The sequence below is a fragment of the Pleurodeles waltl genome, chromosome 12 (assembly GCF_031143425.1).
Source record: "Pleurodeles waltl isolate 20211129_DDA chromosome 12, aPleWal1.hap1.20221129, whole genome shotgun sequence".
NCBI classification, from domain to species: Eukaryota; Metazoa; Chordata; class Amphibia; order Caudata; family Salamandridae; genus Pleurodeles; species Pleurodeles waltl.
Window position 1 is genome coordinate 131,046,004 of NC_090451.1, and position 18,494 is coordinate 131,064,497.

Genomic DNA, 18,494 nt, shown 5'->3' on the forward strand with positions numbered 1-18,494 from the left:
CGAGATAATTACTGATTGATGGAACCAGTGGACATTTCAGTTCAGTTAAATTAAATCATGAATCACAAATAGTGACAGTACTACGAAACAAAAGGCAAAGTCTAACAAATAAAGCTTGTGTCCTTAAGAGTGAAAACTTATGGGAATAGGAGATTGCCCTGGTGATGTTTCTATGTTTGTTATGCCAAACCTTTCCCAAGATAAATTGGTCGTTTTGTAGCATTTCTGAAGAACTGTTGCCTGAAGCTGCCCATTGTTGATAATGGGTGCTTACCATCATCTGATGATTACCTAGCTGCATGTCTGCCTGCATTGGTGTGCCTTCCTCCTCGCCCCCCCCCCACCCACCCTCTCCCCCTAAACCCTCCATGTTTTGGTGGATGGACAGTAAATTCAGGTTTACCTTTAAGAATAGCAGAGGGATTTTCAACATTGGAGTATATAGAGTTAAATGATTTAATTTAATACAGTCATCTCGTTGGGTAATTTGGCCATAACTATGAACGCTTCAATGGCAGCCAGTGAAGGGCATTTTAGGGTTCAAATTACAGAATGAAATTAGAAACACGTTCAAATGTTCTTCCCCCCTGCTCTTCATTCTATATGTAATGGATGGCTTGTTTTACAAGGTGCGCACCAAAATGGCTGCCCATTTGTACTATGGTTCTTAAAACAGGAGCCATACTTTGTGAACACTGGACACTCCGTGGTAACAGCCAGAGTAAAAGATCTGGACTTCCTAAAGAAAAACCTTACTCGAGTTATACATGATTTCAATTGGAAGAGCCCACGCTTACTATCTTCTAAGAAAAATTGCTATAGAAAAAACAGCTCCCTTTGGAGCACCAATATATATTAGTTCTAATCACCATGACACCCAATACTTACGAAGTACTCTTGGTGAGGGCAAAATTTAGTTGTTTAGTAATGGAGTATTTAATGTTAGAGTCCAGTTCTGTGACGTCACCCACATCAATGCATCTGGGAAAGGCTTTGTGGTACACTTTCCACCTGGAAGTGATGGAAGGATACAGAATACAAGAGCAGTGTCAAATACTTATGTCAAAAGAAACCTGCCATATATACATAGCAAAATGGCTGCCATTTAGATCACATTTTGTTTATTTAATAATAATCACAAGTAGCCAAGACATTAAAAAAAGTATGTCAGAGTCAATGGTAAGGGCAGAGGTGGAGTCTCTGGTCCATCTTAGAATCCGGTGTTTAGAATTTGCTGTCCAAATATTTTGCAAGTAATATCTCCTCACTCTGGTTCAAGTTTGTTTTATACCCAACGCAGTAAATAGTATTTCTTTTTTTAAAATCTGGACTTTAAACCCTTCATTAAGTGGAACCATAAAGATTTGCCTTGTAACCACCCCCCCTTGCTACCTCAAGGTTTTTCTCAGTCCTTTAATAGACACCCTAATGGGTGGCCAGCAGCGATCCAGCTTCTGCTGCTGACCCATCATCAGTTTTTATATTAGGTGGCCTTTTCTTTGGGTAACCTATCAATGTATTTGATCTTGTGGTTATTCCTGCAGATCGACATTTGCCTGCAGTACCCTCTTGGGAGAGGGCCATGTGAAAATATATTAATCAGCCTGCTTGGTCTCAGCCAGCAAGAATCCTTCTGCTGTTGACGCTAGCTCCAAAGCCTGAAGAACACCCAGGTTTGCTTGTGACAGGCTTGAGATTGTTTGGACGGGTGAAATGTAGCATAGGTAGCCTCATTTCTGTAAGAGCTTGTGTGATGCAGCAGTAAATATGGTGTAGTGTAACGAGGTGTGGTATGGTGCAATTTGTGATGTAGTATGGTGTGACATACAGTAGTGTGTGATGCAATGCATGACCTTCAGAGATGTGTTATGATATTGTGCACATATGATGTGATGTTGAACAATGGTGTGATTCATGGTCATGGATGGTACGTAATAAAATGCATTATGTATTAGGTGCTGTAGTGCATTGTATGGCGTTTTGTGCTAGGGTGTGTTATGGTTTGTAGTATAAGGTGTGATGCAGCATTTTGTGAGGAAGTGTTGCATGGCATCTGATGGCGTGGCTGGATGTGTTGTGTGATGTTGTAAGGGGAATGTAGGTCGATCTGGCACAGGGTTGACTGTTGTGGGTCAGGCTTTCCTCTCGCCCTCTGACAAGAGGTCAAAGTGAGACAGATATTTTGTACACCCTCTTGATAGGTCTATAGACCTACTTGTTATGTGCATAGTGAAACAGATGTTTCAGACGGTGGTCCAGCTTTCTTCACTTAATAGGGATAGGAAGCAATGTCATTAGCCCCCCGTAGCCTGCCATAAGGGACAGATGGTCACCCTAATGCACCAGCAGTTCTACTTTCAAGGCTACATGGCTCAGCAGTAGCTAGACTGGAATCACCTTCTTGTACATGTATTTGGTAGTCATCAATAAATATAAGGTTATAAAAACGTTGCCAACACTATGTTTAACATCAATAAACACCCACAAATCACCACATCATAGCCCCTATGTAAAGGCTAATTTAGACTGCAGATTGTAAGTTAACTCCCTCAATTTTGGGGAAGGGTCTACATCTACCTTCCAAAGAAATGTGGCGAGATGACACTGTATCCCTGTCATTCTGGAAGTTAAGATGCTGTACAAAATGGTCCATGTGGGGGTGAATGATGAAATGTAGTTGTGAACAGGGTGGTGTGGAGAAGAGTGGCGTGCTATAGCGAGGCACTGAATAAAGTAACACTGATCAAAACAGATGTCATGATGTGGTATAGTATAGTAGTGGGCATAGTGGTTGGGGTTACATAGTATGATCTAGTACAGTATACTGTGATCTAGTGCATTGTGAAGTGGTATACTAAAGGTATGGGTTTGTGGATGGTGTGCTGTGGTACAATGTGTAGAATCTTTTTATGGTGCATCATACTATGTTAACTATGGTTATGATCTGACAGTTTGTGATGTCTTAAGGTGCAATGCACTGTGGCATTCCAGACATTTTATTAGTTGCATTATGGTGTACTGTGTATGGTAGGGAGACATGGTACAGTTTTGGTATGGTATAAGGTGGAGTTGGATGGTGTACTATGTATCTGATATGGAGGTATATCAAGTTGAGTGTATTGTGGTATTGTTTTAAATGTTTCCGTAAAGTAGGATTCCATCTAATGTTTAGTGTGGCATAGGGTCACAAGGTGCTGTGTACTATGAGGTGGTATGTTGTAATGCTGTACGGCGCGTTATAGCATAGTATGGTAAGTAGAACATAACTCAGGGAGTTGGGGGGGGGGGAATGTATCTTGAATACAGGGGCAGTCGAGACCCTTACCTTAACACGGGATCTCCTAAAAGCCAATTCTATATTACATTTCTCTCCCATTTCAACCACAGTTGGTGTGGGTGGGGGGAGAGAGAGAGGGGAGACTAGGAGCTAGGGCAGTGTGATCAGGAGCCACAGCAGATCCAAGGGTTTTCTTAACTTTCTGTTCCACTTCTTAGAGGGACAGAAAAATCAGGATAGTCTCAGTTGAGCCAGGTCTGACATTGTGAAGCTAGTCAGCATCCTGGGTCACAGGAGGAAAACAATCTTCCTAGTCTGATGCTACTGCCCCTTCCCAAAGTTTGACAATACTGAGAAGTGCAAGAACACGTCAATCGCAAGGTAGATTTTAGAACCTCAACTACAGACTGTAGAGTCCAGGAACGCTGCACACCCCATGCTGTATTTGTTTTGTCTCCATGCCCCAATTGACTCTCCAATTGTGCTCTAGACTTCCACCTTGCTGCTTAGATGCTCAGAGTATTGAATTAGCACAGAGTGGCTGGGCGGTTACATTTCCTCACTTTGAGCAGGGAAAAGTTGTTTAATGGAGACTATATCAAGGAGTTGAAGCGAATAGGTTCCTCCATAAAAGTGAAATGAAGTGAAGGCTTTGCCTACATTGTCAGTATTACCCATCAGACCAAATTCTAGACTTAACAGCTGGTCCTGGTTGAGGGACAGTTGTCAAAGCAGAGTTGACTAGGGATTGACAAGGGATCAGACCATAAATGGAAATAGGTGGTACAATTTGTATGCTGGGCATGTTGGTGAAACGAAAGTCTAACTCGTGGCCTATCCTGTGATTAGGGGAGTTGATTAGTGTTAGGTTTGTTATGTTGATAAATGCATTGCGCTAATGAAAGTCGAAGTCTCGCTTACATAGTATTTGTAGGCATCATCCTCGGTTTTTCCCGTTTGCTGCTAATGCTCTGTATTACGTGGGCAAACGCTTATTTCCGTCTCAGCAGAATGTTTTTACACAGGCAAGACAGTGGCCGTTGCAAGGATATTACAATGTAGTAGTACAAACTTTATTCGACTTTCAGCAAGTCCTAAAAATTTTTTTTTTTTTTTTTTTTAAACACATCTATATATAATAGCACAATAAATAGAATTAAATCAAAAATAAAAGATAATACATATCAGATTTCCCAATCAAAACTATTTAAATCGACTAAGATTACACCAGTACCTCCATGGACTTTTACAGAACATAAAAAAAATCTGCTAAAATTCCACACATTTCAAAAGAGGATAAAACCCGAAGTCTAACATATGCGCTACGACACCGATGCAAATTAATCGTTCTTAAAAGGGGCACTAAAAGGCGCATTCTCTGTTTAGCGTAAAATTTACAAATTAGAACTAGATGGATCGTACAATGTAATTTCAGCAAGGTTGCACATTTCAAGGACTCACCTAGCCACCGTAGCAGAATAGTTGTCCTAGTACAGATGGAGTCTGAGGAGCTCCTTGTTGAGATTTTTGAAAAGTTTACTTGCAACGGTTTAACTAATTTTAATTCCGATTGCTTTGTTTTGAGGGAACTGTGTACTGAGTGTATGAAATGTGTGGTCCAGGATGCTATGTAAGTGCGTTTTTGGATGTGTTAGGTGGCTTTTTCTTACTGACCTTTCGACCATGTTGGATTGCTCTCATTCTATACCCTGTAATTCGTTTACCTGAATTTTGCAAAGATCTTTGATTCTGTACTTTAACTGAGCTTTGTAATAAATGTATTTACTTTGACAATATCCCGAAATTAAACCTTTAAGGTTTAAGTCTCCCTGTCTGTCATTCTTGTAGGACCAAATGGCTTCTAAGTGTCCATATTGAAGTTGTCATTTAGAATGCATCTAAGGGGAACAGGTCCAGAAAGAAGCACCGAAATCCATTAAGAAATTAACACAGCTGCTGGTCCAATCAGTTGCACAAGAGCGAGGTAGCGTGTGATGGCAAATTCTGGTACCAGAGGATGGTGGAGTCTGGACCTTATGGTTCAGCTGGTCTTGACCCTTTAACCCATCTACATTCCTGATTAATGAAGGCCACGTGGAGTAATGACAGTTGTCCCAGTGTTCTAGAAGAAGCTTGTGTGAATATCAGTAGGAAAATGCATTGCCCACGCACTAGTGTGCGTGAACAAAAAACCAATGTGATGCGTGTTGGGACTTGTGGTTGGGAAGAGTGGTGTCATGAATTGGTCTGAATTTGAATACATATACTACGTCTTATTCGCAGGCTTGTAAGGACTGTGGTAATTTGACTTCAGACAGCACTAGTCGGGGAACGACAGGCAGCCAGCACTGAATGATTTTTCCCTCTGCTTGCTGATGTGACTGCAATTGTGATAAAGCTGTGGTTTATGTTGGACTCGAAGTGCGCGATCTAGTTGAATTGTCTGCTAAAAGTGGAGATGTACACTATGAAGCACTACAGAGCATCAGAGACGTAAAACGAGTGTGTATGTGTGCACTAACCTGGATCAGTATTAGTTTATCCTCCTGTGCACAGGAGTAAATCTACTAATTCAAGTAAGCTCCTGCAGTTCAGTTTCTGCTGTTGTGCGATTGTGTCATAAAAAGCATAAACTGCATCGTTAAACTTTTTTCTTTTACATTTAAGGGAAGCAGACAATAGCGTTCATTTAAGTTTTGATACTGAAGTTATGCGTTCTGTTTAAAAAGGTGTTGTGCTGGGATAGGTTCAACAGTGATGACAGCCACGCTGCGATTGGTTGACCTTTGCCCCAGTCACACTGGGTGGACTGAAAGGTTAAGACAATGTTGCAGTTGAGACGTTTGCCGCTAGTGTTTGTTAAAAGCAAACACAATGTGGAATATTTATGCGACACCTGGGATGATTATTTGCAAGAAAGATGTTGCTGTCCAAGGTTCACCCACTAGAGCGATGGCCACACAAAAGGTTAACTACTTGCATGCGGCTCAACCAGTGACATAAGCACACCGAGAAAGACTGGGATATGGAATTCTCATTGGTTGGAAGCACAATGTAATGACAGGCAAAGGATCTGGTGTAAAGCTATGATGGATGCTCTAGGTGCTTACACTGAATTCAGAACAGAAGAAATCCCCCATTAAGAAAAAAAAAAAAAACGGAGACTGATGCAAGGACTGAAAAGGGAGGAGGATGAGTATTTGGATGATTTACTGAAGGTCAAGACCACTTCCTTGCAATTTAGTTCAACCCACAGGACAACCCAGACATACATCCCTGGAGGATGGTGCAGAAACAGTCTCCCTAAAGATGTGAGTGCACCACGATAGATGTAGATGCAAGTGCTCCTCAAATAGCAGTAGGTCAAAGTGTTACCCAAACACCAGCAGTTCAAAGTCTTCCCTTGGTGTCAAGAGCCTAAATTTTAGCAAAGAAGCATTCCTCTGGTGCAAATAATTACAATCACTCCACAGGTACCAGCAGTTGTGGGCACCCAACAGACCCCCAAAAATGAAAGGGTTCTCCCTACACTAGCGACCCCCGAGACCGTTCACAACCCCAATGGTACAGATGCACACTGTTTGCAGCCCCCGAATCATTCCAGCCCAAAGAAAATGCCCCCCAAAATATCAATATTGTGCATGTGAAACCAGAGCTTGAGAAGATTGTGAAGGTAAATCTGGGCATAGGTTTTCTGAAATACTACAGCAAAAGTTTTTGTATATGAGCAAGGAAATTGCTCGAGTTGCATGTGAGGCATATGCAGGATGTAGGCTTTGGCTGAGGGGTGCAGAGTTCATTGGCTAAAAATGAAGAAGCTACAAAAGAATTTCTGAATGCCAATATAAAAGTGATGAAATTGCATGGCTTGAAAACAAGTCAAGGAATTGGTGATTCGTATTAGTGTAGGGAGATTTAGAAAATAATTAGAGAACAATAGTTATAGAAGGGAAGTGAACATGAGAAAGAAAAGTGTTTTCAGAAGACAAAAAAGGTAACAGTACCGAAGATGCAAACAGAGTACCCTTTAAGAAAGGTCCAGGGATGAGCATACTTTGATGTTCTGTGGACTCAAGCAGACCTTTTCCAGTTAAAAAACAGTCTTCCGAAGTTAAGAGACCTCAGACAAGTGGTACACGCATGGGAAATTATTGGGACTATTTTGATGGTTTCATGTGAGGATCTAGACAGGTTATTTAAGGCCCTGAGATTTCTCACCATCTTTCTTCTTGCCATCCTTGTCACCTCCTGTATGAACTTTTCTGTTCACTCTTGTTCTGACCCATTTGTCTGCCTTCTTTCCCAATTCTTGGGGAGAGGTCAGATCTGAGTCTACCAAGTACTGGTGCAACAAATCAGGCAATTGTTAATATGCCGTCTCAGGATCAGATTATACAGGCTTTCATAGTCGATACTTTACTGCCATGTAACCAACCCTCCAAGACCTTCACTGAACAGTCAAGAAAATCTGTGCAGTCTTGAGGACTTTTCTGGCGTCTCTGAACTTAATCCTGTATTGTTCAGTGGTTAAGCCAAATCTATCCAAGAGTGCATCCTTCAAAACTTTGTAATTATTGGCATAACTTTCTCTGTCAGTAAGGAGCCTTTCCAGTGAAAGATAGCCACAAGATAGCAGCCCACTGCCTTTGAGGGACCAACTGTACCATACAGGCACTCAAGTGCCGCAAACCACTTATGTCATCCCCCTCCTTGTAAGGGGGGGGGGGGAACTCTCTTATGCAGGTTCCTGGAATCCTGCTCTCCAACAGGATTGCTATCAGAAATACTGCTGCTGCCACCATGGGGAACTAACCCCATTCTCTTTCTTTCCCTCTCTATATCCAGGGATTCCCTGTCCAAGGCCAGCTGCTGCTGTTTAAGCTGGTCTGGTCTCTTCCAACCTCAGCTTGCCGAGTTCCCTTTCCATTAAGTTATCCTCAGGGTGGGAGGCTTGGGAATGTTTGGTTTCAGAGGAGATTTGGGTATTGGTAGAGAGACGTGTCCCTAACTGGCTGGACCCTAGTAACCTGGCCTTTAGGAGTGAAAGATGCCCTACTAATGTGTGACCCTCTAACACTACCAGTGTCACTAGGTGGCAGGTCTTTGTACGAACCCTCCCCAGCTTCTTCAGGGAACTCCTCTGAGTGACTGGGAAGCTTCCCCCCCTACCTACCTTTTCTGAGATGGGCCATCCTTTAAGATCGGGTTAGAGAAAAACTTTTGTTGGATTCTTACCAATGCTTAAACCTCTTTCTAAGCAGAGACCCCTCAAACTTTTGTAGTTTAAAAACATAAGTTGCCTGAACAACTTTGGGAGTGACCTCAACTGAAGACATGATAGAAAAGGGTTAAGACAGAGAAAATGTTTTAGAACTTTTGAAAGTACAGAGAGAAAAAAAAAAAAATTATAATAATTCAAACTTTTGGAAAAATTTTAAGTTTTCAGAACTTTTCATAAACTTAGTAAAATGTTTTAGAGCAGAAAAGTAAACTGTTTTGGTTCAATGTACATATAATGAACTATTTGGTACATGATTTTCTTATGAAAAGCACCAAATGACAAAGTGGTGGTGCAACGGTGGGATAAGTACTAGTAACTGCTTTACCAATGTAGCAGGCTGGCCTGGCTTATTCTGGGTACCTTGTGGTACTTACACCTTGTGATGGTTCTGCACTCCATTGAAATCCTCTCGACCCACACAAACTAAAGACATGATGGGCACCAACCTTTAAGGTATGGCTAGGCAATTTTAGCAGCAGAGAAGGTATTAAGAATTTGCAAAGTGCTCCATCTGGCTACCATTTTCCCCCTTCTTGACAACATTTCTGAAGTTAAGTTTGACTATAGCTGTGTTCTTGTCATAACTAGACATTCTTGATGCACTACAAGTTGAGTTGTGGAAGCAACTTGCTTGTGTAATATAACCTTTGCACAGGTGGCAGAACTACTAACTTAGGCCTTCAGACGTGCTGCATGTCCGTGTCAGAGGATTACCATTTATACTGACAGCCAGTATGGATTCAGCGTGGCACAAGACTTCAGGCAGCTGTGGCCGCAGTTTTCTAAACCTCCTCTGGTTCCCTTACATGAATTGACACCAATGTTATGAACTTGTTAAATGTACTCCTGTTACCCATAGAACTAGTCATGAAATGTGCTGCCCACACAAAATGGAGCTTTACTGCATGCACTAAACAGCATTATGTAATTTGTGTGCACAATAATAGTTTGCTTCAGTGTGAGGATTTGGGAGTATTAAATGGTACAACTGTGCAGCCTTACTGTGTAATACACTTGCTAAACCTGCCTTGGGTCCATTCAGGATCTTTTGTAAAACCTTAAGCTCAACACTGGGTAGCTGTGGGTTTGACCAGCAAGGCGTAAAGGAACTAGTATATAGCATTTAACACTACCAGAACAAAAGAAAGCCACACAACACAAACGAAATCTGACACCAATTTATAAAAACATTATGAATTTTTTTAGATTAGCATGAGCAAAATCCACTGGAGGGTTCCGTAGATAAACATTTTTAAAGAAAACTTAAATCTTATTGCAACTGCAAACAAGCATTGGTAACAGTAAAGTTTAAGAGTTGTGTTGGGTGACTTTAGTGCCACTTGGACAACAAAATCAAACACAATGTCTTGGGGTCTAGTGAAGAGCATTTAGTAAGTTACCTGGCCATCAAAGCATTATCCAGTCAAGTTCCAAGCTCTACAATACAACCCTCTGAGTTTAATGGAGTGGTTCTGATGCTGCAGATGCAAGATGCTCAATGATGTTCTGGTTGTTATGCAGTCAATGGGGTATTCTTTGGTGTTATGCCTCACTTCACGGGTGAGGTGACTTTGAGGGACCGACGTGTGTGGCAAACTCCTCAGACAGTAGAAGGCCAGCTGCAGCTTTCCTACCTGTCTACACAGCAGTCCCAGCAATACCCTTAGGTAGAGACTGTTGTCCCTCTTGGGCAACCATTGTGGACTCAGATGATACTCCCAGGTTTGGCATACTAGGGGGCAACTTTTGGCCATTGAGCATCAGTCTCTTGGGGCACCCAGCAGCAATAACTCTTCCCAAGTGGCTACTGATTTGACAAGTTGTGGTACTTCAGCTATGTTGTCGCTGGTGCTGGTTCCAGGGGGCCACCTGACTGAATCTTTGAGTCACTTTCGTCTGGATCACAACTTTTGCCCAAGCCAGGGACCATAGGCAGTGTCCTCTTGTCTTTCACCCAAGTTGTGGCAGGTGCAGCCCAGCAAACGGGGCAGCCTCTTTCCCACATCCAGGGGTCAGCAGGGCAGTATTTCAATCATTTGTCCAGTTCAGTCATAATTAGAGGTTCAGGGTGCCATATTTATGCCCAGAAAGTGCCTTGGAGGGTGGCTGTGGTCATCAGCAAATGTGCTACCAGCTCCCCTCACTCATGGTGATGACTTTCCAGCTAGGTTTGGCATCTAGCAAGTTGTCTGCACCATTCCTTGGATGTTAGGAGCTTGGTAGCCCACCATAAGGGTGTGACTACCTGTGGGCTAAATGCCAACGGAAAAAACGTTTTGGACACTGGTCGCCCCTCTCTGCCCCTGCAGCCAGCCTGTCTACCTGAACAAAGGACAGTCCTTTAGGAGTGTGACTGCCATTTGCCCACCATAAGGCAGCTTTGCCTTTGAAGTTGATCTCTTGGGCTAGTACCCTGAGGGGCTTCCTGCAAAGGGGAGGGGACACCTCACCCTGTAGTAGGCTCTTATTCTCAAGTCTGAGTCATTCACACCACTCTCCAGGAGGGCAGAAAGCTGACTGGTGACCAGTGACCGTTTGTGACCACTGGGCATAGGGGTCACAGAGTGGCAACTTTCTAAAAGTTGCATTTCTTCGATAGTGACTAAGTTAAACTTGGGCATCAAGTCAGGGTTAATGCCACATTTAATCTGATACCTTACAGTAACCAACTATGTAGTCCCATTCTGGGTTTAGCCAGGACGGAGGAGTCAGCTGGTAACCTGGTGTTAGTCAATGGGGTTGCTAATTCTTTCACAGCAAAATGACAATTTGGAAGTGTTGCTGATAAGACATTTAAAAATGCATGTCCTACTTAATCTACAGCTCCCTCCCCTTAGAGCTTTATAGGCCTTCCTTAGGGAAGACATCCATATATTAGGTGAAGTGGAGGCTTTGCCACTGGTTTGAATGGCAAAATCGAACTAGCAGTGTTACCACTGCCCTTCCAGCCTGCAATGGCAAGCTGGGAGCCATTTTGTACTTTGTCATACCCAGGGTGGCATCATTAATGGTGCAGCCTGGGATGGAGATAATGCCTTACATGCCCTGGGTACCACATACTAGGGACTTCTAAGTAAGTCAGTCTGCTCAGATTGGAGGTACCAAATTAGACATACACTTTGTAAGGGGTTGGAACACTGGCACTCGAGTCTAGTAAGCAGGCCTTAGTACATGCTGAGTTGATAAACCAGCATCAGTCTGAAAATGTGGGGGTGAACATGCAAACTGGGGCATTTCCTTATGGTCAGGCAACATGCAGACGTACTAACCAGTACTGTGCACCCATAACACAACCTGGTGTAAATGTTTCAACCCATTTTAATAATCTGCTGCCCCCCTCGTTTCTACCCCCTCGCCCCCAAACTGCTTACAAATTATATTTTTAAAATTTTTTAAAAAGCAGGAAAGATTAAATAGTACTTGGTGTTCCATATACCTTTCTGCCATGGCTGATTGAATGGATATTTTACTAATATGTGAAACACAAGTTAGATATAAACAATAACTACAGTTTTCAGATTGCTTACTTGCGATAGGTCCATGGCTTCAACTTGGATACAAGCGACATGGCGCCAAATGTGGGACACTTCTTTCACAGTGTGCAATATAATTTAAAAATGTCCTACCTATCGACTGTCTCCTCTTGCCAACGAGAAAGCACTCACGTCACTCTTCCCCACTGCACCAAAATGGATTCAGTTTGGTTTCTCACTCTCCACGCAGACACATAGCCCCGCAGTGGTTGCATTAATCAATTACTCTTCATAACAAAGTGCATTTCCCACCAATTACTTTAACTTTCATTTGGGGTGTTTGTTATTTTATATACAGCTACCTGAATGAGAAAGAACAAAATAGTTAATGAATATTTTGTCCTTTTCTGCCACATCTTTGATTCTTGCCCACACTCGGGCGACGCCCTATTGAACACTCTGCTGGACTCACCTGTACCAACCGGACGTGCTTCCACAGTGTCTGCCAGATGGAGCCAGAGCGCACCTTTCAGGCGGGCCACTTGGGCCACGGGATGCCAGACCGTGCGGATTGTAAGGGGCGGTTCTTGGTCAGGCTGATGGGGCTCGCCTGGTAATTGACTGAGGCTGCTGCGTAGAGCAAGCTGAAGAACACAGGCTGCTTTTGTTTAATTATATCCTGCAGCTCTTTGTCGCACATTGAAGAGGTCGGAGGAGCTTCAACATTCATAGCTAATGCCTTGTAGTGCGGTGATACGTTAATGCATTTTAGTGCTGCTATGTGCAACACCAGATGTGTGCTACTTGACAGGTATGAATAAGCCACTGAGAACATTTTAAAGCACAAGTGTTTCTGTACAGTTGCAATATTTTATTAGAAAGGATACAACAGGGACCAGGGCCAATGAACAAAAATTAGGTCCAGGCACCAAATTTAAAGTGGCTCACTTTAGCGAGTCAGATAGCTAAATGTGGCCCAGATTTGCAAATCAGGTAAGTTTGTACAACCTGTTTTTACAAGTTTCAGAGGTTTAGCAAGGTATGGGAAACTGCATGCATTTTCTGCATACAATATTTGTAGTAATTCGAGATACAGTAGAAACCTTGCCATAAAACAGACCCCCAAACAGCCTAAACACCCGCCCACACACGGACCTCAGACAAGCCTTTGGGGCCCTGTCAGATTGCCGTACAGACTAGTTCAATCCTGACGGGAGCAGTTGCCTCTGCCAAGACTATGCATCCATCGATTCAGGAGGTGCTTATAGTACAAAGCTCACTTGGGAGAGGGTTGAACACTGAGGCAGTAGCCGAAGGGTATATTCTGCAGAATGATTCCCAAAGCTGGGGGTATCTGAGGTGTGATAATGTGGGGTGGGTTCTGCACCCTCTCACTAGCATCCTATTCAAAGGACTGCAGTGCCCCCTTTACTCCTATTAGGAACAGCCCTCCTTAAACATTACACATTGATCAGCAGGTGCAATAATGATGCAAGGGAGTGTGGGAGGCGGGCTCTCATAGAAGTGAAAGTGCGCAACCAGAGTTTGTGTGCAATGAAACTGATCACCCACAAATAAAACTGTTTAATTCGACAGATTCACTGACTGAAGTGAAAGACCACCGCGCCACCAAAAACATTCCCATAAATAATCCTCAATATGTAGCTACTTAAGAAATTATAAAATCACTTGTTAATAGTTTTTCCTGTATAAACGGTCATCATTAAAGTGCTGACAGTATTATGATATCCTGTTAGGACTGCCTATAAACTACAGGGAGGGAGATTTGTATATATCAGTTGCTAAAGTTGTAGCACTAGATAAGTTCCAATAACCTAGAATAACTCACTTGTAGGTCTCTCGTCTCTCTTTCAGCTCATTCTCTCTCTGCTTCAGGAGAAGGGGGTTGTGAACGTCTGCAGAGGCCAGAGTAGCTGCTCGAAAAAGTAAAAAAAAAAAAAAAAAAAAAAAAAAAAAAAATAATAACTTATGTTCAGGGAGGTCTTTCATTGAATAAATGGAAAATATCACATAAAACAATTATAAGGCATATGCGTTAGAATGGGATGCAAGAAATAAAGATCTGATACGGTGGATTAACCCGTCCAGGTAGACAATAGGACTAACAAGCAAGACATTTGGAATTCTCAAATACCAGTTGTCGTACATTTCCCTTCAATACAGCGTTAATGCTTATTTTGTGTGTTTGCTTCCCAGGTTTGTCTTCATCGAAAACAAAAGGATACCTTTGGAGGGTGTAGAAGGGCCACTTTTCCAGAGTCAAACATCCACACCACTCCCTTCACTGACTCTTTCCTCGCCAAACAAATTTGTCAGTTTTATCATTCTCCAGATTCCCATACTTTAAAAAGTCTTCCAGAGCTTCCAGCAGACCATAAAATAGTATTAAAGAGCCCAGATCACAGCACGTTGGGACTACTGCAACATCAGCTTTGCTAACCTCTCTGAACCTTACTGCCAAGATACAGATCCAGGCAGTTAAGGTTGCACATGAACTTAAGGGACAGCTTGATTATGTCTACCTTTACTGAACATTGTTCACTGGCTTCCAGTAAAGTTCAGGATCAAATCCAAGGTTCTCTTCAGTCCATGAATCAAAGTGGGGCAAAGGCTCAGCATACTTCCAGAAACTGGCCTTACACAGCTCCCCAGCCACACATTTCTGATCCTCCACCCTCCTTATTTAAGGACCATAGAAGAGCATGAAACAGTGAAAGATCTATGGCAGTGCAATACCCCCGATTTTGGAGCACCATCAAGCCAGACTTGTCAATTGAACTCAACCACTTACGATTAAGGACCTCCGCCCCCGCGCTTCCTCCCCCCTACCATTTACCCCCCCTCACACACAAGGGGAGGCTTTCAATGAATCAGATTAGATCCCAACCTTTAAAAATAAAAACAAAAACACTTTACATTGCCATGCCTGTTGGATTTCTGAAGTAAAAGGTATGACAAAATGTGGTGTACTCCTGTGCACTCAGTTATTTCTCACTGCATAATTAAGACTATAGAATTTCTTTAGCAATGCTCTTTGGTACATTACAGAGTTCTGAGTGAAGGTTCTTGTAAAGTCAGCTGGAGCTTGGCACGAACAGCTGTGGTGGTGAGGAAATAAACCTTACTTAAAATTTTTCCCTGAGCAGAACAATCTTCCCTGCCACACAAAACCGAGGGCTTTGTACTTCTTTTTTGGATCATTTGTATGAAGCTGGTGCAGATGAGCTGGGATGCAGAAACCTATGTTATAGTACACTACAAACCCAGGAGGGTATCCTGGTGCTGAAAAGCAAGAGTGGTGTGGGCCAAGGCAGGGAAGAACTATTTGAAGAGCCAGGTCTTCAGTTTCTTGTGAAACTGAAAAACTGAGGCGGCTCAGATGTGGAGGGGTAAGTCATTCCAGGCTTTGATAGCAAGGTACATAGCCTAAACACCAGATCTGGTTCTGCATATGAAGGGCATGTGTTCACGGAGTAGTTTGGTTGAGTGGAGGTGTCCGCTCTGTGTGACCAAGATGACACGAAGCAGACCCTTGTTTTAGCAAAGCTTTTACATGGTAGATGTATACGCTCATTAATACTCACGTTTCATGTTTTTTAGCCCTTCATTTTGTGGCTACAAATAGTAGACATGACGATTTACTGGTGGCCACTTTATAGTTTGCACAGCACAACTGAGGGGTACAAACAGATAGATTGAGTCCACCAACTATTTTCACAGGGTGAACACAGTCTCCTTTGCTATGTATCTGGGCCACAGTGAAGTAAGCTGAATTTGTACCAGTGTAATTTTCCAAAACCAGGGCACATTCAACAGTGTCTTCACTTTTGACTGTTCTCAGCAGCATGCAGGTTTTTTGGGGTCTTTTCCCCTTCCATGTGGGCTCAAAACAAAGGGCAGATTTAAAGGCCATCAGCTCTTTCATCCAAGTACAATTCTGGTTTGGGGTTATGGGCAGCCTAATACGTAGGGGCCAGAGCAGTGCGTGGGGAACAAAGGCACACCGCGTATCATTTTACATGCATTTAAGAGAATCAGCTTTTGATTTGGTTCATTTTCAATATAAAAGCATGCACTGTAAGAATATCAGCTGTATCGGACGGAGTATTTACATGAATAGCCATTTAAAATCCAATTTTTTTATTCTTTTACAGATGCCACTTCCTGTAGTGTCACTTCCTGTGATGTAACATATGAGGCCCACGCACAGTGATTTCACATGCGGTGAGGTCGCTTGCATACTGTCTAAATTAGTTTCCCCAGTCAAACTGTACTTCTAAAAGCACAGCTCACCCACGAGGGTATCCAGGCACTGGGCTGGGGGTCTCTGGCAGACTTCAGGAAGGAACTCTAGGCCTGGCTCTACGACAATGAGGGTGCGATTCAAAGGTGGAGGGGAAGGGCGTTCCAGATTTGGTGGCGAGGTGGTAGAAAGATTGGCCTCCATTGTGGCAGAAACAGATGCATGGTGTCTGTGCAAGGCCAAGGTGAGTGGAGATTTCTGGATGGTTGGTGGATCATGGACATCGGTCCTTGGTCATGGAGAGCTTTGTAGGCATGGGTCAGAAGCTTGAAGAGGCATCTCTTCTGGATGGTGAGCCAGTGGAGGTGTCTCAGGTATTTTTGGGCAGGTTGAGGATCAGTCTGGCTGCTGCGATCTAGATCTGAAGTCTCGAGTTCCCCGGTGGTGCCTGCATAGTGCATTGCCATAGTCCAGACAGCTGGTGGAGGGCCTGTGTCTTTTTTCCTGGTGCTGCTGGGTAGTTACTTGAAAATTCTACAGAGCATGTGAAGCGTGTGGAAGCAGGCTGAGGAAATGATGCTATCAAGGATGATGGCAAGGTTTCGGGCATGATCCTTCTGAGTGGGTCCAGGTCCTGATGGCCACCAGGAGTTGATCCAGAGGGAGGTGTGTCTGCTGAAGATCAGAACTTCGATTTTCTCTGTGTTGAGCTTCAGGCAGTTCTCTTCCAGGCCGAGACTGTCTTATTGCAGTTGTGGAAGCTGTTTGTTATAGTGGGGTCTGCTGGGAGTGAGAGAATGAGCTGGGTGTCATCACCATAGGAGAGGATGTTGAAGGTTCTGACAATCTTAGTGGTGTCATGTAGACGTTGAAAAGGGTGGGACTGATGGATGAGCCTTGTGGGACACCACAGATGGTGTGCCTGGGCTGTGAGGTAATGAGGGAGACAAATCCGCTGTGGGCATTTGGTGAGTCATCCTGGATACCGATCTTGTGCAGACAGTTGACGAGTGTGGTGAGTGGCTGTCAAAAGTAGCGGAGAGGTCAAAAAGGATCTGGGTGGCTGCTTCTCCTTCGTTGAGTAAAGTACAGATGTCATCTGTCACATCAATCAGGGCTGTCTCAGTGCTGTGGTTGGCAGTTAAGATTGGGAGGGGTCTAGAAGGTTGTTTCTCTTCAGTGAATTGGAGGTTGATGGCCTTCTCCAGGCCTTAGGAGGGTGACTGGAGGCAGCAAGATGGGGGGGGGGGCATAGTTCGAGGTTGAGGTATGTGGAGTTTTTTTAGGGGGCGGCAGACCTGTTTCTAGGCATCAGAGAAGATGGCTGTGGAGGAGTTGAGGATGGTGAGGTGGTGGTTGATATAATCGCTCCCGAGGTTGAAGAGTTAATGGGGGGGGGACCATATCAGTGTGTGCACCCGAGTGGATGGAGTTCATTAAAGTCCTGGTGTTTGTTGAGTTGTTCCCATGTGGTATGCGGGTGGCTGGCAGCTGCCTTACCAGGTGTGGGGATGGTGAGGTCAGTGGCTTGGGGCTCAAAGTTTCTGTAAATGATGGCTATCTTGATGTGTAATCATTCTGGAAGGGTGTTGCAGAGTCCTGTGAGGGCTGAATTGAGTTTTGTGGCAGATGGGCATTTGAACTCTGCATCAAGGCCAGGGCCAACCAGACCAAGGAACCATTGTCAATGTCAGGACACTTTCACTGATTTGAGTAGGTGCTGGTAAGTGTTCTTGCATCTGCATTCCGTCACACTGAGTTCTGGGATATATCAGTTGGCTTGTTTGGTGGGGGCAACTCAGTCAGGGGCGTAGGTGATCCAAGTGTTGAAGTTAAGTCTGGTTCAGGTTGGTGAAGGTGCCAGGCTGGAAGAGGCTAAGGACATCAGCCCATTGGTGCTGAGTAACTTTCCTGGAGCCGTGGAAAGGGGCTATATGGTGGCGTGGGGGGGGAACTGGTGATGGTTCAATTGTCAGACCAGGCGAGTTCCATGGTGTGGCTGTATCAGATTCGGTTGCTTGACATGAAGATGGGGTCCCGGGTGTGTCCAGCTTCATGTGGTGTCTGAGACCAGCTGTGTGAGGCTAATGGTGTCCATTTGTTCCAGGAGGCCGGTGAAGTTGGTGTCTGTGGGGTCGTCTAGGTGAAAGATAAGGTCTCCCAACATATAGTGTTTAGGTTTGATGGCAAGCAGGGTGA

The 18,494-nt window shown here is 43.8% G+C and overlaps 1 protein-coding gene across 1 annotated transcript in view; it reads right to left on the minus strand.

Annotated features, from left to right (window-relative positions):
• LOC138267717 (hydroperoxide isomerase ALOXE3-like) overlaps nucleotides 1–18,494 on the minus strand; it is a 249,194-nt gene that overhangs the window by 55,911 nt on the left and 174,789 nt on the right. The window contains exons 3-4 of the mRNA XM_069216883.1: nucleotides 13,881–13,965; nucleotides 889–1,011 (exon numbers count right to left, since the gene is read on the minus strand). Of these exons, the coding sequence (XP_069072984.1) occupies nucleotides 889–1,011; nucleotides 13,881–13,965 (208 nt within the window). The remainder of the gene's footprint in view (nucleotides 1–888; nucleotides 1,012–13,880; nucleotides 13,966–18,494) is intronic.